This window comes from Ranitomeya variabilis, chromosome 3, assembly GCF_051348905.1.
Source record: "Ranitomeya variabilis isolate aRanVar5 chromosome 3, aRanVar5.hap1, whole genome shotgun sequence".
In the NCBI taxonomy this organism is placed as follows: domain Eukaryota; kingdom Metazoa; phylum Chordata; class Amphibia; order Anura; family Dendrobatidae; genus Ranitomeya; species Ranitomeya variabilis.
In genome coordinates, this window is record NC_135234.1 from 379,166,580 (window position 1) to 379,187,782 (window position 21,203).

The window sequence follows — 21,203 nt, forward strand, 5'->3', positions numbered from 1 at the left end:
AACATCGGACAGGTGAGGGATATTGTTGTTTTTTTGTTTTTGTTTTATTACAGGAGACGAGGGCTTCAATGGAATGGTGAGCATAACTGTGTTTGTTATTTTTAAATATAAAAGGAAAAGTGTGTTTGGTTTTTATTTCAAATAAAAGTTTACTAGACAATACAAAGGTGACATCAACTCCATAGATATGAACCCCTCTTGCCACTGTTACAGGGCAAGTGGAAAGAGTCGGGCAAAGTGCCATTATTGGCGCATCTAATAGATGTACCTTTTCTGAGTGGCTGCGGGCTGCTATTGTTAGGCTGGGGGAGGTCAATATCAATGGCCCCTTACCAGCCTGAGAATACCAGTGTTCAGCTGTCTGCTTTAGCAAGGCTTGTTGTCAAAAATGAGAGGGCCCCACTCCTTTTTCAAAATTATTTAAATAATTAAAAATACGGCGTTGAGACTCCTCTATTCTTGATAACTAGCTTAACTTGATAATGTGACAGCTGAGGGTTGCAGCCCACAGCTCTCAGTTTTGCCTGGCTGGCTATCAAAAATACAGGTGAATCTACACCAGTTTATTTATTTATTTATTTATAGCAAGTATTCATCAGCCGCCACCTGCTTTCACTGTTATTAGCGGCAGCAGGTGTAGGTTGATGGGAGTAGTAGTTCCATCAGCCTCTGCCTACTTTCGCTGTTATCAGCTGAATACAACTCTCAACATTCTCCCCTGCTAGCGTTGATTGCAGCATGAGCAGGGGAGAATGATGCAAGTGGTCTTCAGCACCCAGCATCGGAGAACAGCGCTAACTGTACTGCTGCTTCTCATCTCAACTATCTCCCCCATTTAAATAAATATGCACAATGTTCATGGTGTAGTTAGGTAAAATAGCTGCCAGCTGTCTCCTATGTATAGTTGGCTGTAGTGGAGGATATACCATTTTGGAATGTCATGACATTTTTAGTTATCTTACATTAATGCTGTAAGAATTGCCAGCAATGTGCACTATTAAGTATGTTCTAATTATCACCATGCAAACATCCATTGTGTGCATACAACATCATCGACAGGAAATGAAAATCGCTATAGCCAGTTGTGATGATTGTCTGATTGTGGTTGTAAATAATTACTTCATTTTAGATGTCTAAATTATTGTTTTAATGGAATGTTCTCAAATAAGTTAACTATATTACATGTTGCAAAAAAAGCAAAATGCAACTGGATTCCGTCTCAAAATGTGATAAAAAATTGGTAATCACGCCTTGTGCTACATCTATTATGACACTTTGCCCCTAATTCATCAAAGCATCATTGCCAGAAATCTAGAGTAAAATACTTTAATAAGTTGAAAATCTTTGTGTAACTTGAGATTGTGCCAAAATGTCACACAAAGTTCTCCCAGCTTCACCAAAATGTGTGGAACTGGAACAGAACGGGGGGTGACACTACTACTTGTCTAATTAATATGAAACTGTGGCACATCTTACGCCAAACATCTTACTGCAGTCTATAACTGGAGTAAGATTTCTGGCGAGGTGTATGGAGGCGCTGACTTCTTTTTTTCATTTGCAACTAATTCATTAAGACACATGCAACTCTTAATGAATCAAGCGCCACTGACTTCAATATGCTCCCTGAGCCAGACTGTTGGTCCTGATGAATCAGTGCCATGGTGCCTCGCTGTACAGTTTTGAAAGAGATAATGTAGCTAACAGGAGTTTTTAAAATTACATACTGAAGGGGTTGTCCACTACTAGGATATTCCCTTCTCAATCTAAATGTTTGCTCTGGTTAAAATAAAAACACTTATACCCAGCTCCTGGGCCGTCGCCATTCCAGTGGTGCTGACACTCGCATTCCCAGGGCTTCCATGCGGTCGTTATCAAACATCAAGAGGAATCAGAGAAGCAGTTGTAGTCCTTCTTGCTGATGTACCAAACATCCGAAGGTGGAGACAGTAAAGCCGGCACTGATTGGGCGCAGGGCTTAAGTGACATAACAACCTCACAAGAGCCCTAGGACCGCGAGTCCCGGCCCCCTGGAACGCTACGGGAGGTGGGTGTAAGTGCTTTTATTTTAACAGAGGCAAACATTCAGATTGAAAAGCGACTGTCCTAGTAGTGGACAACCCCTTTAACAACATGCAACATTATTTTCATTCAAAGTAATGGTGTAAAGTCAACCAAGAGGTGCAAATGCTGAATAGAAAGTTCAAAGGTTTAGAATACCTTTAAAACAATATATTCTAAAATACTTTTCACCTAACAGTAACATATTCTGAAAAAAAGTTTAGGAGATAACCGTATTTTCGGACCTTAAGACGCACCAGACCATAAGACGCACCCCAAATTTGGGGTGAAAATTGCAGAAAAAAAGATTTTTTATAAGATGGGGGTCCGTCTTATTGTCCGAATTTACAGTATCTTACCTGAGGGCTGGCGGTGGCAGAGCAGGGTCACAGGAGGCATGGTGTCGGCAGAGGTGGGGTGATGCGGTGTGGCGTACACCCGAGCAGGGTCCCTTTCTGCTTAGGTGGGCGACGCCATGGCCTGGTGTCCATGGGGGGGTTGCAGCAGTGCTGTGGCGGCAGAAGAGGTGCAGGGATGATGAGCGGTATGGCGTGTGCAGGGTCCCTTCCACAGGTGAGGTGACGCAGCAGCCCGGTATGCAATGTGAGCAGCAGAGCCGGTTTATCGGTGGCGGCGGCCATCTTCCCGAGGCCACGCGTGCGCAGATGGAGTGCTCTGCTTCCCGGGGCTTCAGGAAGATGGCCGTGGGAGGCCGCGCGTGCGCAGATGGAGATCGCGGCGGCCATTTTCCTGAAGCCGAGATCTAAATCTGCGAACTTGGCTTCAGGAAAATGGCCGCCACGATCTCCATCTGCGCACGCGCAGCCTCCCACGGCAATTTTCCTGAAGCCCCGTGAAGCAGAGCACTCCATCTGTGCACGCGCAGCCTCAGGAAGATGGCCGCCGCCACCGATAAACCGGTTATCAACCCGGCTCTGCTGCTCACATTGCATTCCGGGCCGCTGCGTCACCTCACCGATGGAAGGGACCCTGCGCACGCCATACCGCACCTCTGCCGCGCACCTCTGCCGCCGCCACCACACCACTGCGGGTAAGCCTGCATTACGACTATAAGACGCACCCCCTATTTTCCCCCCTTTTTTGGGGGGGGGAAAGTGCGTCTTGTAGTCCGAAAAATACGGTAATTATTTGAAAAAAAAAATACTAGACAGGATTTGTATAGCTAGGTACCTTCTCGTGCTGTGTACTCATTGTCCTCGATCATACGAGCCAGACCAAAGTCTGCAATTTTACATATCACTCTTTCTGAAACCAAGATGTTGGCAGCTCGCAAGTCCCGATGGATATAATTTTTACGCTCCAGGAAAGCCATTCCTTCTGCCACCTAGTAATCAGGAAATTATATTACAGTGAGGAGGACTGATTAATTCTAAAAAAGTGCATATATAAAATATTTTTTATCGCATTTACAATAAGACTTAGTTCACATCTGCGATATTATTCACAGTTTACTGTTCCTTCATAGGAGAATAAAACAAAAAAGGCTGTGTGCCGGATCTCCCACACTATCAGACTGAGTATACATCTGCATTCGAGGCCACACTAGGAGCCTCCTTTGTAGATTATCATTCGGTCATATTTAAATAGGTAAAATAGCGCAGCATGCAACAATATTCTTTTTGTTAAAATACTGGACACCACAACAAAACTTAAAGGGAACCTATCACCCCGTTTTTTAAAAATTAGATAAAAATAGTGTGAAATAGGGGCGGAGCTGGGCTTTACATTACTGCCTTTTCAGTGCCTTTACACCCCCGTTAGGCTGCCGAAATACCTTTGTGAAGTGGCCGTTTTGTGCTGTCACTCAAGTTGGTCAGGTCGGATGGGCGTGGTCACAGCGCTGTTTCTCCCCCAGATCAGGCTCATCATTACGTTGGTGGCGTAGTGGTGTGCGCATGTCCAAAGAGAAGATTCACTGCCCAGGAGATTCAAAACAGCGCGGTCTTCGCTATTCGCCGTTTACCGGTGGGCGCGGCCATCTTTCCTGTGGCCGCGCGTGCGCAGATGGAGCGCTCTGCTGCCCGGGGCTTCAGGAAAATGGCCGCGGGATTCCGCGCGTGCGCAGATGGAGATCGCGGCGGCCATTTTCCTGAAGCCCCGGGCAGCAGAGCGCTCCATCTGCGCACGCGCGGCCACAGGAAAGATGGCCGCGCCCACCGGTAAATGGCGAATAGCGAAGACCGCGCTGTTTTGAATCTCCTGGGCAGTGGATCTTCTCTTTGGACATGCGCACACCACTACGCCACCAACGTAATGATGAGCCTGATCTGGGGGAGAAACAGCGCTGTGACCACGCCCATCCGACCTGACCAACTTGAGTGACAGCACAAAACGGCCACTTCACAAAGGTATTTCGGCAGCCTAACGGGGGTGTAAAGGCACCGAAAAGGCACTAATGTAAAGCCCAGCTCTGCCCCTATTTCACACTATTTTTATCTAATTTTTTAAAAACGGGGTGATAGGTTCCCTTTAACAAACCCCAATATTGTCAATTTATACTGCTTTACTCCACTCATGTCTGTTCTGTATGGTGGTGGCGCCACATCATTTATGGTTTTATGCTTCTTAGACATGCAGATCATTCTGTGGTTCACCAGACATTTCTTTATAATTCTTATTCTAGGAGTTGCCATTTCTGGGTTCTCTGCCAGCTTCAATATTCTGTTATATGAATTCTTACCTGAGCTGACATGTCTATAAGCTTATAGACATTTAGTCTGAGGCCTTCAGGTGTCTTCAAATAATCTACTAGGCTCCCTGTAGAATGACGAAAGAGGCAATAGATTGAAACACTCCAAGATTATTACCGTAATATTCAAAATTTAATCATGACCAATAAAGGGTTATCTGGTTTAGTTACAGATTTTCCAATCGCCTATTCAGGAATTCATAATTAGGTCCCTCATCTATTTGGCTGCTTTCACATTGCAATGTCTGCTGAAGATCTGTATTGGGAGGATTTCCCAACGTTTACCTCTGTCGGATGCCACAATATAAACATGCAGAGCCATCCGTTGCCCAAAGGCTTCCATGTAAAAAAAAATAAAGGAATACCTTGTACGGAATATTCCAATTGGCAGAAAAAGAATAACAACCTATTGCCAGAGTGTCAGACTGGCCCACGATGACCAATCCACTTTCAAGGAAACTGTTCATGTAGGAATGCTCGGACCTGACACCCATAATGTGGTGGTGCACACCGTGGGCCAGTTGAATGGCCACCAAGGTCTCCCGATCTGACCCTCTTAGACTTTTATCTTTGACGTCATCTGAAGGCAATGGTCTATGCTGTGAAGATATGAGATGTGCAGCATCTGAAACAACGGATACTGGAAGCCTGTGCTAGCATTTCTTCTGCGGTGTGGCTATCAGGGTGTCAAGAGTGGGAGAAGAGGGTTGCATTGACAATCCAACACAATGGGCAGCACTTTGAATACATTTTATAAGTGGTCATAAACTTGTAAATAACTCATGAAATAATACAGTTACGTTAAAACCAAGCACACCATTGTTTTTCTTGTGAAATTCTCAATAAGTTTGATGTGTCACATGACCCTCTTCCCATTGGAAAAAATAAAGTTGGATCCAAAATGGCCAACTTCAAAATGGCCGCCATGGTCACCACCCATCTTGAAAAGTTTTCCCCTCCCATATACTAATGTGCCACAAACAGGAAGTTGATATCACCAACCATTCCCATTTTATTTAGGTGTATCCATATACTGTAAATGGCCCACCCAGTACATTAGATTAATGCTGGCTGGTTCAGCTGATGGTCTAATATGTAAGGGAAAATTGGCCTCCTGATCGTCACTAAATATGTCGATCAGGAATGTCCGATTTTGGATTGCCGATCACATTGTCTCCTGGGGAACACGAGAGCTTAGCTGAGTGAGCGCTTCTGTGTTTCGGAGTATGGGAAAGCCGGCTGAGATGGCTGTTGACCGAACAATTGGTGAAGCAATGTGTATGGCAGGCTTTACATAACTATTGTATATACATACTGTATATTATATTATCTTTTGTAAAGAGTACTCGACAAAGTGCAGACTGTTTACTCTTTTACTCGAAATCACATTATTGTATGTTTGCTACCTTATATTTCACAATAATAAGATATTTAATAGAAAAGTCTTACCATTTTCCATGAATTCTGTCACAATAAATATAGGCTCTTCAGTTACCACAGCATGTAAGCGGACCAGTCGTGGATGCTGCAGCTGCTTCATTAGGTTGGCCTCTGCCAGGAAAGCTGTTGGTGGCATGGTGCCTTGTTTAAGGTTTTTTATTGCAACTTTGGTGTGCTTATTGTAGTATCCTGACCAAAAAGACAAAGTGTAATACAAAAAAACCTTAGTAATATGTAAGTGGAAACAATGCCAATAAAAAAGGCATGTTTGGCATATGCAAAAGGCATTTCACATCAATGTCTCATTCACAGTCACCGTTACGCCCACTGATCCAGGGTGGATGTTACAAGCAAAATTTCCACAGTGAAATTTGTCAGGGAAATTTGAAGCAGCAACATTTGCACCATATTGTGTGTGTTTTGTTATGGAATTATTGCCACAGATTTCATTGTTTGCATGGCATTTCGATACCACAGTCCTGCGCAGATTTAGATTTTTTGCTGTGGATTTTCTTATGCTGATTCTGAATAAAATGTTGGGAAAAAACCTCCTCCTTAATGCTGGTATTGTAATATGCAGTGGATTTTGTGGTTTGAAAATATGGATAGAAAATGAGCTAATTTATTATCTTCCCATATGCATATACCATTAGGGTATGTTCACACATCATTTTTTTTATGTGGAGTTTGAAGTGGATCCGCTCTAAAATCCACTTCAAATGCACTTTGAATATGCTTCCTCTTTATTTCAATAGGAAATTTCAAACTATTGTTCAGAGAGTTGTTTTTTTAGTTTTGAAAACTGCTCCGTGAAAAAAAAATATGGCATGTCACTTCTGTGATGCAGATTCCTCCTGAAATCTACACTAAGCTTGACATTTTCATACTTAAAAGTACTACATCAATTTCTGACATGGATTTCAATTGGAAAGGTGGAATTTTCCACCTCAAGTTAATTTGCGAATAACGTGTGAATAACCCTTGTTACTACTGGTGAATTGTGGAATCCATATCAATCCTTTCTGTATCCATCACTAGTACACTGAGCATTAGGCCGGGGTCACACTTGCGAGTGCAATGCGAGAAACTCGCACAAGTCTCTCGCATTAATACCTGGCACTGCCGCCGGCACTCGGGACCGGAACGTGCTTCTGCTTGTTTTCTGTGTGAGTTTCTCGCATTGCACTCGCAAGTGTGACCCCGGCCTTAAAAAGATGTTCTCCACCCTTCATTTAGTACTGTCAATCAGAAAGATTGTTTAAGACTGATGTGCTGCCTGATAATTCCATTGAGGAAATAGGATTAGCACCTAGCATTGTAGCAGCCATATTGTTGGCAGAATTCCCACTGTTCAGCTCAAAAATGGCTTGGCATAGTTTGAAGGGCAAGTCATTTGTAAATGGTCATGGCATTCCTTATTTTTCTGAAAAACTATCTAGCCATAATTTGCTATTTGCTTGAAAGCCCTTTAAACTTACCATATCTTTAGCTATAGCTCTGCTCACTCCATTTCAATTGCAATAATGCCCATTTTTTGCCATTAATTACTGAGAACAATTCTTTAGTCTCTAATGGCAATACAATATAATGGTAATCTACAATGCTAGGTCAAATCTGTTCTGTTTAGTGGTAAATTAAAATCTTAAGAAATAGATCAATTGATCTGTAACCACATGATGGCAGCACCATATAAGATTCAATATACAAAATAAAAGCTACACAACATTTAATGACTTTAATCTTAGCAGCTACATTTGTTGTAAGACAGATATAACATTTAAGAATATTTTTCTCTGGGATTCTCATTCCTTACATAGTAATAAGCGTGACTCTGACTTCAGAAAATAACGAGAGAGTATATAGCAATTATATTCTTTTAACTAAAGCCTGACTCTGTCAGCAATATGTCCTGGTACGTATATAATATGTAACCTTTCTTTCCACATTTAGCTCTTCTCTAAATAATAAAAGTTAATCGATTGTTATTGTTACTATTATTAATTGCTTCCGCACCGCCTGTAGTCTCTAATCGTCTGTTGGTCCCGTTCTTACTCTGCAGTGATGTTATAAAACATGATTGCTGTGTATAGGGAGAAAGAGCGTGGCTGCAGTTCCTTTGTAACTGGAGCTAATATTATGAATCAAGTTACAAGGGAAATATCATGACCTTATAGGGGCATAATATGTAAAAGAAATTAAAAATAAATAAATAAAAAATAACAGGTAAAAAATAATGAAATAATGCCACTGTCAATCGAAATTGCTCTGCCCCGTAAAAAAAAAGTGTCCAATAAATAAAATTAATTCTTGCATCTTGGGGAACAAGATGTGGACATGTGTGGACATAAAAAATAATATTAAAAAAGGGAAAAACAGACACTTATTTCCCTTATTTTTCCATCTATATTGCCAAATATCAGCCAAAAAAAGAGAATATGACACTGACATAAAAATGGAGCTCCACGCGTCACAAAAGAAAACACAAAAATGTATTTAAGGCTACGTTCACATTTGCGGCTAGCGCCGCAGCGTCGGGCGCCGCAGCGGCGCCGCATGCATCATGCGCCCCTATATTTAACATGGGGGCGCATGGACATGCGGTGCACTTGCTTTTTGCGCCGCATGCGTCCCTGCGGCGCCCGCGTCGGGGCGCAGAGGACGCAGCAAGTTGCATTTTTGCTGCGTCCAAAATCAATGGAAAAAAGGACGCATGCGGCGCAAAAAGCAGCGTTGTGCATGTGTTCACATTTGCGCTGTGCGTTGCGGCGGCGACGCTGCGGCGCACACCGCAAATGTGAACGTAGCCTAATATCTGAATGAGAAGATGTTTTAGGGGTCTTTAAACCACATGTATAGGGGGAAAAAAATGAAAATGTGCCTGGCCAGAAATGGGGGAAAATGTCCTGGTCTTGAACTGGTTAATAATACATTTTACCTAATGCTATTTTATAACTAATCAAAACTAACATTAATCCTGTTATTCTTTTAAATATATAAATGAGTTAACTTACCCATCCATACCTCCCCAAACTGCCCGGCGCCTAGTTTTTTCACCAGTTGTAGTGAACTGCGTGAAATTTCCCATTCATCGCCCCACCAGGGCTTTTGTGGCCGTTGAGTTTGACATGGTGCCTTCAGTAATGTGCACAATCCATCCAAGGTACCTAAATTAAATACTTATAAAATTACTCTATACACCAATATATGTATGGAATGATCTGTGAATTCTTTGGCAGCTGTTAACCACTACTTTGTACATTACGAAAGATATTTCAATCTATAGAAGTCCTATTGTTACAACAAAAGTAAGAATCACATAATAGATATAGTATAGCTTGTAAATGTGTTTATTTCAACATGCATTCCCTCTGCCGGGTTTTGTAAATGAACATGTTGAGTATTGTTTGTTCTTTTTGGCATGATGAAAGAGTTGTTTTGGGTTTTCTGAGCTAGTCAGGTGTATCAGAGATGCCAACTTGATTTTTAATTTTTCCTGGACAGCAAACATTTTTTGAAGGCACATTGGAAAACCATAATAAATCATTAATAATATCATAAGTAATATGTATATTATGACAAAGTCACTGGCAAAGTACTGGAGTGGAGATATGCATCACTGTGGTTGTTAGCACCAGTAATATGAATCTAGAAAAAGGCTCCAGCACACTATGTGGTGAGAAGTGTTAATCTGCCATGTTTAGGGCTAGGTTGAGTGAACAGCTGTAGAGTGATGGGAGTCCAGAGGATAAATACACAGCCTTCTGGATCATTCAGTGTTGGATGTGTCTTGAGGTGCAAACTCCAAAGCTGTGTTTTCATGATAAGGAAAGCTGAACTTTGTTGCTTTTTTCTGAGAGGCAGATCCCCACAGCAACTATGCCTACTTACATTAAGTTTTTGTTTTCCTGTTAGGCCAGAAAGGCCGTGTTTGTTATTGCTAACGTTGTACTGGTTTATGCGGTACCTTTAATAAACCAGTAAAAGATATAAAGAGACAGCGTTCTTGCGTCTACCTCTATGTGCAGCCAAGTGAGCCTATCTACCACAATATATACAGAATATTTATATGAACACATTGGTAACATTTTTTACCAGAATAATGTTGCACAAGTTCTTGGAGTGTTTTAAAAGTTATTCGAGGAGATATATAGAATCCTCCATTATCCATGTTGCGGATTTTGTAATGTTTCACCACTTCCCCTTGATTCTGATCCAGATCGCGCACAGATAAAGAGTATGAGCCTGGAAAAAACAATAGGTGAGATTCATTCATAGCTGGAAAGGATGAAGCTTTTCAATGGAAAAAGTGATACAGTAAAGATAACTTCGTACTGTTCAGCCAATAGATAGAAAGAAAATGAGAGTGCTCAGTGGTTTGATAAAATTTCTCAGCTATTAAAGGGAACCTGTCACCCCCCCAGGCATTTGAAACTAAAAGAGCCACCTTGTGCAGCAGTAATGCGGCATTCTGACAAGGTGGCTCTTTTAGTTATTGGTGCTGTAACTGCCGAAATAATCCATTTTGTAATTTGTCCCAAATACCTTTCTTCAGTCCTGGAGGCAGGCCTTTCATCCCTGCTGCAGACGCCACACAGCCGTCACTCAAGTCTTCTTGGCGCCGGGCGCGCCTCCTCAGCACTGTTTTGAAATGAGCCGGCGCCTGCGCTCTTTTCTCCTGCCTTGGGCAGGGGCAGTGAGCGTTGCCCGTCTGTCCTCATATGCAGTCTAGCTGACTGCGCCTGTGCGGCCGCCCTGCCTGTTAATCTCTGCCCCGCAGTGTCTTCTGATTTATTCTCATGGCTGTGTGGCGTCTGCAGCAGGGGGGAAAGGCCTGCCTCCAGGACTGAAGAAAGGTATTTGGGACAAATTAAAAAATGGATTATTTCTGCAGTTACAGCACCAATAACTAAAAGAGCCACCTTGTCAGAATGCAGCATTACTGCTGCACAAGGTGGCTCTTTTAGTTTCAAACGCCTGGGGGGTGACAGGTTCCCTTTAAGGACTCTCATTTTTTTCTAAATTAATACAATAAATAAAAACATAAAAATTAATTTGGAGAATAAAGATCCAATTTATGTTACTTGCCTATTTTCATTGCAAAACTATACCTTTATTTGTCTCACTCTCTCGGATAAGGAAAGAACCTTGCTGGTTTCCTGGCGCTAAGAGTTGACGCTCTGCATCTTTCCGACCTAAATCTTTGAAGAACCAACTAAAGAGAACATGTTGACATGAGTTTATAAGCAACACATTTTATACAACAAAAAAATGCTACAATCAAAATGTAATATGTTAACTTTTGACCAATACATACATTGTATTGTTCTATAAGGTGCTGAGTGTGTTTGTTCTTATTGAAATTTAACCCATTACTTGCCAAATTAAAATTTTTACAAGTACGGATTTTTCAGAAAAGGGCGTCCCAATATTCAATTAAAAATGACAATGACATGATTTCCTATTTTGAAAACATTCATTTTACAAACACAACACAAAAAATTGGACCTAATTATAAAAATTATAAAATCTTAGTTGCTAGAAGCTAAAGATTAGGCGTCCTAAAAAAAGGACATTGGTAGATAATGGGTTAAAATATTTCTCCTTGTATACAAGGAGTTGGGGACAATGTTCTATTTGGTATTAAGCTTCCATTTTCGTCTCATATAAAGACTGGTTTACATCTTGTGCCATTTGAACACTATGCATACGTTTTTGTAATTTTCCTCTATGTATTTGCATTTGACATGAATTAACAAGAATGGAAACTGAGTCACACGCTCTTCCTCTCTGTATTGTTAAACCACAAAAATGTTTATTTCGAAAAAAAACTCTAGTAAGTAATATTTCCCGTTGGCGATGCACCAAGATAATTACTGAACATGAGATATCATTTGTAATGTAAAATATCTACCAACACAAATGTCCCCATCTCTAGAGTCTGAAAGTCTTTGTAGTTATTTTATTCTAGGTTTTATTTGATACTTACTTTAAGTATTCGTTCAAACTTGCGTATAAATCAACTGCGTGCAATCCAATTTTGGCATCTGATTTTTACAGATGCATTACAACTCTCTAGCACAGAAAACTATAAATAGTTAATAGTTTCTGAGTAAAAAAAATGGATTGTATACAGACAGCACACGGATGGCAAGTGAGAAAAAATTGTCCCACTCTCCTGGATGAGAATGGGACCGATTATTTAAATGCATGTGTGAGCGAATCCTCAAGTTTAGGTTTACTAGCCTTATAAATAAATATAGACAAGACCAACTTTAGATAGCGTCAAACAATATAACAATAGCCATTTCCGTAAATTGAAGCTCGTGGACCCTAATGCCAAGTCGGCAACGGGGCCCCTAAAAATCATGGATTTGAAATAGTTTTTTCTTCTTATTTAGACCAAAGAGAACATTTGAGCCCCTTAGACTCCAGGGCCCAGGTGGGACTGCAACCCCTGCACCCACTATGGTCACTCCCGTGCCAATAACCATACCACAAAGTGTCTACCATCCACTGCTCCACTCATTGCCAAAAATAACATTGTGAATCGCATCTTACTAACAGTGATAGAAATTGCTCACATAATAGCAACATACATTGAATTAGAAACATTGCCATATACAGTATATATTGGGTGTATATACTGTTATAGAAGGGTTAATAGTTTGCCTTTAACTGCCTTGCCTTTAAGTGCCTTTTACCTTTAAGTGTTAGAATTACTAGAATCTGTTGACTCAGTAGTCTGATGGTCTCCTCTTCAAGGAGATTACACTTCTTATCATGTATGTTCGCAATAGTCAGTCACAATATGTTCTGAGCTATGGTAAATAGAATATGACCCTGGGTGCAGGTGGGGGCTACATGAGTTACATTGAAATGCATTGGATGTAAATGGTATAAAACATTGCTTTGGCTTTTTATATATCAGATAAAAGTGACTTGCTCACGGGATACGTGTGAGGTGTCTTTTGTCTCCAAGCGCTTGTCAACTAAGGGCGTAAATCCACAATTAGGTCTCACTGGTGATCTGTCAGCTGACATTTGGGTCAGAATAAAAACAGCTACGACAATACTTATGTACAATAGATGAAATAATCAATTCTATTCAAATCAAATTTGTACTAAATATTTAGGATCCAAGGGGTAACGTTCCACCTTGTGGAGAGCGTCACAAAGGGGTGGACATACTGCCAGGGCAGCAAATACAACTGCACCGGAGCCCAGAGGTGGAGGTGGGCCCCTGCAGGGCAGCTAATTCTTAGTGTACTCTGGCCTGTTTCTTGGAGCCCCAAGGCTCAGTGGGGCCCATGGTCAAATTGCCCTCATTTGTTGCGGGCAGGGAGCGATCCATCCTCTGCTTCCTGCCCAGGGAGGTGAATGGTGGCGTGTTTTTTTTTAGTTAATACAGTACAGGCCAAAAGTTTGGACACACCTTCTCATTTAAAGATTTTTTTGTATTTTCATGACTATGAAAATTGTACATTCACACAAAACTATGAATTAACACATGTGGAATTATATACTTAACAAAAGTGTGAAACAACTGAAATAATGTCATATATTCAAGGTTCTTCAAAGTAGCCACCTTTTGCTCTGATGACTGCTTTGCACACTCTTGGCATTCTCTTGATGAGCTTCAAGAGGTAGTCACCGGAAATGGTTTTCACTTCACAGGTGTGCCCTGTCAGGTTTAATAAGTGGGATTTCTTGCCTTATAAATGGGGTTGGGACCATCAGTTGTGTTGTGCAGAAGTCTGGTGGATATACAGCTGATAGTCCTACTGAATAAACTGTTAGAATTTGTATTATGGCAAGAAAAAAGCAGCTATGTAAAGAAAAATGAGTGGCCAGCATTATTTTAAGAAATGAAGGTCAGTCAGTCCGAAAATTGGGAAAACTTTGAAAGTGTCCCCAAGTGCAGTGGCAAAAACCATCAAGCACTACAAAGAAACTGGCTCACATGAGGACTGCCCCAGGAAAGGAAGACCAAGAGTCACCTCTGCTTCTGAGGATAAGTTTATCCAGGTCACCAGCCTCAGAAATCGAAGGTTAACAGCAGCTCAGATTAGAGACCAGGTCAATGCCACACAGAGTTCTAGCAGCAGACACATCTCTACAACAACTGTTAAGAGGAGACTTTGTGCAGCAGGCCTTCATGGTAAAATAGCTGCTAGGAAACCACTGCTAAGGACAGGCAACAAGCAGAAGAGACTTGTTTGGGTTAAAGGACACAAGGAATGAACATTAGACCAGTGGAAATCTGTGCTTTGGTCTGATGAGTCCAAATTTGAGATCTTTGGTTCCAACCACCGTGTCTTTGTGCGATGCAGAAAAGGTGAACGGATGGACCCTACATGCCTGGTTCCCACCGTGAAGCATGGAGGAGGAGGTGTGATGGTGAGAGGGTGCTTTGCTGGTAACACTGTTGGGGATTTATTCAAAATTGAAGGCATACTGAACCAGCGTGGCTACCACAGCATCTTGCAGCGGCATGCTCTTCCATCCAGTTTGCGTTTAGTTGGACCATCATTTATTTTTCAACAGGACAATGACCCCAAACACATCTCCAGGCTGTGTAAGGGCTATTTGACCAAGAAGGAGAGTGATGGGGTGCTATGCCAGATGACCTGGCCTCCACAGTCACCAGACCTGAACCCAATGGAGATGGTTTGGGGTGAGCTGGACGGCAGAGTGAAGGCAAAAGGGCCAACAAGTGCTAAGCATCTCTGGGAACTCCTTCAAGATTGTTAGAAGACCATTCCCGGTGACTACCTCTTGAAGCTCATCAAGAGAGTGCCAAGAGTGTGCAAAGCAGTCATCAAAGCAAAAGGTGGCTACTTTGAAGAACCTAGAATATAAGACATATTTTCAGTTTGTTTCACACTTTTTTGTTAAGTATATAATTCCACATGTGTTAATTCATAGTTTTGATGCCTTCACTGTGAATGTACAATTTTCATAGTCATGAAAATGCAGAAAAATCTTTAAATGAGAAGGTGTGTCCAAACTTTTGGTCTGTACTGGACATTGAGGAGAGGACACTGAGGAATGGTGGGGAGAACAATGATGGGACTGTTGAAGATGACACTGAGGTGTGGTGGAAGAGAGGACAGGTGTGGTGGGAGAGAACAATGATGAGGTGGGGGAGAATAATAATGTGGGTGCGGCAGAAAAATGATGAGGCTGGTGGAGAGGACACGGGTGGTGAGGGAGAACAATGATGGGGTGTTGGAGAGGACACTGAGGTGTGTTGGGGGAAAATAATGATAATGCTGGTGGAGAGAACACAGGTGTGGTGGGGGAGAAAAATGATGGGGTGGTCTGAGAGTCTCCCGATGACCATGCTTGCTTCGGCAGCACATATACTAAAATTGAAATAATACAGAGAAGATTAGCATAGCCCCTGTGCAAGGATGACACGCAAATTTGTGAAGCATTCCATATGTTATTCGTCATGTTTTCGAATGGATGAAATTGAAGGATGCACCCATGCAGATAGAAAGCCTTCTCAAGCTTTTCCAAGTCCAACTGAAGTTCAAAATTTTGGTTCCTCCCATTCATTTTTGCATAACTGACTCCATTTTGGCCTACTCTCAATCAACCCAATAAGACTCTTTTTTTTTTAACCCTAAGTGGAGTTTGCAATCTAATTAGGAGTACTATGCTGCATCCTGCTGTACGCTTTAAAGATCTTAATGGAAAAAAGTATAATTTCCTCATTCACTGCCCCTAAGTTTGTGAGATGGATATGTGCTGCTGCATATATTTCTTTATAGTGATTGGGTAGTGGAGATTATAGTTAATGGGGGGCACAGTGTTGCTCATCAGTTTATATTTTGATTGGTGCATGGTTAATAGTATGTTAATGGTGAGGTACATATCTATACTCAGGGGTGCAGTGCAGGGGAGATACATGTATGTATACAATGTATGTGACCTTGTTATTTTTAGGGCTGCAATGATCATGACAAGATGAGTCTAGGCTGGGAGGTGTCGACATGAAGGTCTGACTAGATGGAGAAGAAACAGCAGAAATTGACTCTAATCAGACATCAGCGGTTAGTTCCTGGATGTAAATATTATTCTGTATCTGCTTTGAGGGGTTGACTCAGCTGCTTCCTAAGGTAGACATAGGAACACTTCTTGTGGTAAATCACCTTCTGGTTTATTGTGGAACAGCATAAACCATAGCAGGGTTAAGCAAAGGAAACATGGCCTTTCTAGCATAACGGCCAAACAAAAAGATAACATAAAGCAAAGTCCATATGTCTGAGGGATTCGCCCGCTCAGACTATCATGTGTCTTCAACTCCACCTGGAGCTACCGTTTGGAGTGTTTCATCTCCAAACCACAACACACCGACTGACTCTCAAGTCTAGCTATTTAAGCCCACACCATGTGACGTACCACATGACTGTGAAATCACACAGGTCCTGTCATCACACGACTATGACAACTCTGCAGGTGGAGATAAGGTGGACATCTTCCCACCCATTCTATAGATGTCCACATAAAACCAGCCCATGTATGCAACTTTAATTTAACCCTCACAACACGCAGTGTGCTGGAGGAAAATACTCTGGTTTCACGTCACTGACTCCATTAAGCACAGTGACACATTACTCCCCTCATATACCATGCCAGTGACCCTGTCACATATTCTCCCCCTCTGCCCAAAGGCGAGGGTTTTGGCACCTTCAGACACCAAACGGGATTCGGAAGAGAACATCCGCGCTACCATGTAACTTCCCTGGCCTATGCTCCACGTGGAAACTGAAATCTTGAAGGGCTAAGAACCACCTAGTCACCCGGGCATTCTTACCCTTCTTTTCCCTCAACCATCTCATAAGGGCATGGTCTGATACTAGCTTAAACCTACGGCCTAGAAGGTAATACTTCAGTGTGTCCATGGCCCACTTTATGACTAAGCACTCCTCAACAATTGGGTAGTTTTTCTCGCAGGAAGAGTTTCTGGCTCAGATACAGGATGGGATGCCCTTCTCCATTTATTTCCTGAGACAGAACAGCTTGAAACTCGACTTCTGAAGCATCCATCTGGACTACAAATTGTTTGCTAAAGTCCGGTGCGATCAGAACCGGATGCATGCACAGAGCCCGTGACGCCACCTGTGGTATTCGGTCAGGGTGACCGACGCTGCTAGGGGTCCGCTGGGGTGATGGAATGGCAGCTAGATGGTATACCTTCCCACAGGTGAAGTATGTCCCGAGGGCTTCCCAGATGTGTAGGTGGTGATGGTGGACGTAGTAAGGCGCAATGAATAACGAGGACACAAAGGTTGCAGTCTCTTTACCTTTTACTGAAGACTTCAGCGTCCACAGTCCAGAGTACCGTTCACAGGGCAAGCAGAGTCTGGCCGGTCCAAAGGCACATCCAGAGTTCCCTTATCTAGGTGGAAATCAGTAGCCTTCCTACTAGCGCCTGTGTGTTGTAGTACCTCCCTGCTGAGCACCACGGGATAGTCCTCACAACTTTTGTGGATGTTTCTGATCTTCTATCTCTCTGTCCCCCAGATGGTATGGATAGGACAACCCATATTACGGGGTAGGCCTGGAGCGTATTTATAGAGACCCTAGTGACACCCCTCTCCCACAATTTGCCTCCGTGTCTTCTTAGGTATTAAGGTCGGGCAACCAACTTGGAATTGACTGTCCTGCCGGTCTCTGAAGTAATACGTAGAGTCAATTACTCCCTCGGTGTTCCGGACATTGGCTACGCGCCTCAGAAGGAGGCTGCCGTTCTTGGGGCAGAACTCCTCCCGGTATTATCTCCATGTGCTGTGACTTTGTTTCTCACTCTCCACAATACACTTCTCTTCGTGTCCTTTCTTAGGATGCTGCTGCAATGGGTGCAGGCGCAGCTCCGTAACGTTCTATCTCGTGCTTGGCCTCTGTCAGGATCCCACCCCTGACAGGGACCCTCTGTCTGCAGCTCAGATGTTCCTCCTTCTCCCCTGTCTGCCTGACAGGTCCTCTTTGGGTCAAACCCAGGTACCTTCTGCCTGACTTCCTATCCAACCCACCAGTTTTACCCGTGTGTGTGGAGTGCCGTAATAGATAGAAGCAAGGCTCCCCCTGGTGGACCGGAGTGTGAAGTGTAGTGTGTGACTTGTGATACCTGGCAAGGTGAACTCCTTTAGTACCATCAGACGTAATATCACTCCCCCTGGTGGAAGAGCGACATTACAGCAACGACCAGGACTCTGGGGCACTGCACTAGCAGCACACCGACACTGCACACAGATACAGGAATGTAGCCTTATTATGTATCGCCCATTCCCCTAGTATATAGTGTGCTCACTCAAAATGTATAGCACAGTCCCTTATTATATAGTGTACTCACTTATTATGTATAGTGCCGTTCTTAGTTAAATAGTTTACTGTTCTATTATATATAACACTGTCCCTTAATATGTACCATCCTGACTAGTTATATATGGTGCTGTCCCTTATTATATAACTTCCTCTGCTGTTATGTACAGTGTTGTCCCTTACATAGGTTATTCTTGTTATTTTTCTTAAGAAAGGCACTGTGTAATAGGGACAGCAATATACATAATAAAGGAGACTATGTAAGATACAGTGAGAAAAAAAAGAATTTAGACAGCCACCAATTGTGCAAGTTCTCCCACTTAAAAAGATGAGAGAGGCCTGTAATTGACATCATAGGTAGACCACAAGTATTAGTCAAAATGAGAAAACAAATCCAGAAAATTATCATGTCTGATTGGCAAGATTTATTTTGCATATTATGATGGTAAATAAGTATTTGGTCACCTCACAGACCTGTATGTTCTTCTTTAAGAGTCTCCTCTGTCCTCCACTCATTACCTGTAGTAATGGCACCTGTTTGAATTTGTTATCAGTATAAAAGACACCTGTCCACAACCTCAAATAGTCACACTCCAAACTCCATTATGGTGAAGACCAAAGAGCTGTGAAGGACACCATAAACAAAATTGTAGCCCTGCATCAGGCTGGGAACACTGAATCTGCAATAGGCAAGCAGCTTGGTGTGATGAAATCAACTGTGGGAGCAATAATAAGAAAATGGAAGACATACAAGACCACTGATAATCTCCATCGATCACAAGAACGGTGAGCAAAAATCCCAGAACCACACTGGGGGACCTAGTGAATGACCTGCATAGAGCTAGGACCACCGTAACAAAGGCTGCCATCAGTAACACACTACGCCACCAGGGACTCAGATCTTGCAGTGCCAGACGTGTCCCCCTGCTTAAGCCAGTACATGTCCGGGCCAGTCTGAAGTTTGCTAGAGATCATTTGGATTATCCAGAAGAGTATTGGGAAAATGTCATATGGTCTGATGAAACCAAAGTAGAACTGTTTGGAAGAAACAAAACTCGTCGTGTTTGGAGGAGACAAAATGCTGAGTTGCATCCAAATAGCACCATACCTACTGTGAAGCATGGAGGTGGCAACATCATGCTTTGGGGCTGTTTGTCTGCAAAGGGACCAGGATGACTGATTGGTGTACATGAAAGAATGAATGGGGCCATGTATCGTGAGATTTTGAGTGCAAACTATTGGCAGATATGCAACAGATAGACTTATTTGTGTGCAGGAGGAGTTTACACTTTTCTTACAGTAGATGGTGATGTTGTTACTGTTATATCCTTAGTTGAATGTAATGCATATACTTGTTGTAATTTGGTTTCACTTTCTCTCTGGTAAAAGGTCTTTTAGACTTCCTGTTATGCTGTATTAAGAAGCTAATGCATGTACCTCATGTTCTATGTAGATAAAAGTTGAATTACCCCATATAATCTACTCTCACAAGTTTCTTCTGCAAACAAACGATGAAATACAAACCTCCTTCCATCAGCAAGGGCATTGAAGATGAAACGTGGATCGTTCTTTCAGCATGATAATGACCCCAAGCACACCGCCAGGGCAACGAAGGAGTGGCGTTGTAAGAAGCATATGAATGTCCTGGAGTGGTCTAGCCAGTCTCCAGATCTCAACCCCATAGAAAACCTTTGGAGGGAGTTGAAAGTCTGTGTTGCCCAGCGACAGGCCCAAAACATCACTGCTCTAGAGGAGATCTGCATTGAGGAATGGGCCAACATACCATCAACAGTGTGTGCCAGCCTTGTGAAGACTTACAGAAAATGTTTGACCTCTGTCATTGCCAACAAAGGATATATAACAAAATATTGAGATGAACTTTTGCTAATGACCAAATACTTATTTTCCACCATAATTTGCAAAATAAATCTTGTGAAATCATACAAGATGATTTTCTGGATTTGTTTTCTCATTTTGACTCTCATACGTGTGGTCTACCTATGATGTCAATTACAGGCCTCTCTCATCTTTTTAAGTGGGAGAACTTGCACATTTGGTGGCTGACTAAATACTTTTTTCCCCACTGTATATGTGTGTTGCTATATATATATATATATATATATATATATATATATATATATATATATATATATATATATACACACGTTTGTCTCCATAAAAGGAGAGGGGCCCAGACACATTTCTTGCACAAGGGCCCCAAGCTGTCAGTGTCTGCCCCTGGTGACATGTCAAGCCTGACATGCTGAGGTGAGGAGACTTTTAAGCTACAATGCTTCTCTGGGAAATATGCAAATTATCTCTTCAGAGAGGAGGATGACTGGAACTCTAGTGCCAATTATAGGAAGTAGCAATCCTAAAAGTCAATACTGAATCTATAATAAGCCTTGTCACATGACTTAGGATAAATGCCGAAACCAAAATCTCAATTTGCAGACGCTGTGTTTTGGGATACTGCCCTCGTCAGTGCAAAGTGTGAGATCTAGTTTGGCTGAGTCAGAGGTGTCTGATTGGGATACAAGGGGTTACAAGGGATTTACATATTTCCCAGAGGAACATTGCAGCTTTACCCCTTAACGACCGCTGATATAACTTTTAACGGCGGCAGTTAAAGGTACTTATGCCTCAGCGCTGCTTTTTAAGGGCG

General features: G+C 42.3%; 1 protein-coding gene and 1 non-coding gene across 2 annotated transcripts in view; one reads left to right on the forward strand and one right to left on the reverse strand.

The window, feature by feature from the left end:
* The window catches only part of LCK (LCK proto-oncogene, Src family tyrosine kinase), a 181,452-nt gene that overhangs the window by 40,306 nt on the left and 119,943 nt on the right, over nucleotides 1-21,203 (reverse strand). Inside the window, exons 6-11 of the mRNA XM_077296013.1 lie at nucleotides 11,317-11,420; nucleotides 10,301-10,450; nucleotides 9,220-9,372; nucleotides 6,218-6,397; nucleotides 4,760-4,836; nucleotides 3,250-3,403 (exon numbers count right to left, since the gene is read on the reverse strand). Coding sequence (XP_077152128.1) covers nucleotides 3,250-3,403; nucleotides 4,760-4,836; nucleotides 6,218-6,397; nucleotides 9,220-9,372; nucleotides 10,301-10,450; nucleotides 11,317-11,420 — 818 coding nt within the window. The remainder of the gene's footprint in view (nucleotides 1-3,249; nucleotides 3,404-4,759; nucleotides 4,837-6,217; nucleotides 6,398-9,219; nucleotides 9,373-10,300; nucleotides 10,451-11,316; nucleotides 11,421-21,203) is intronic.
* On the forward strand, nucleotides 15,550-15,656 carry LOC143764015 (U6 spliceosomal RNA). Its single transcript, XR_013213003.1, has one exon. It is a non-coding gene; the product is annotated as a U6 spliceosomal RNA (small nuclear RNA).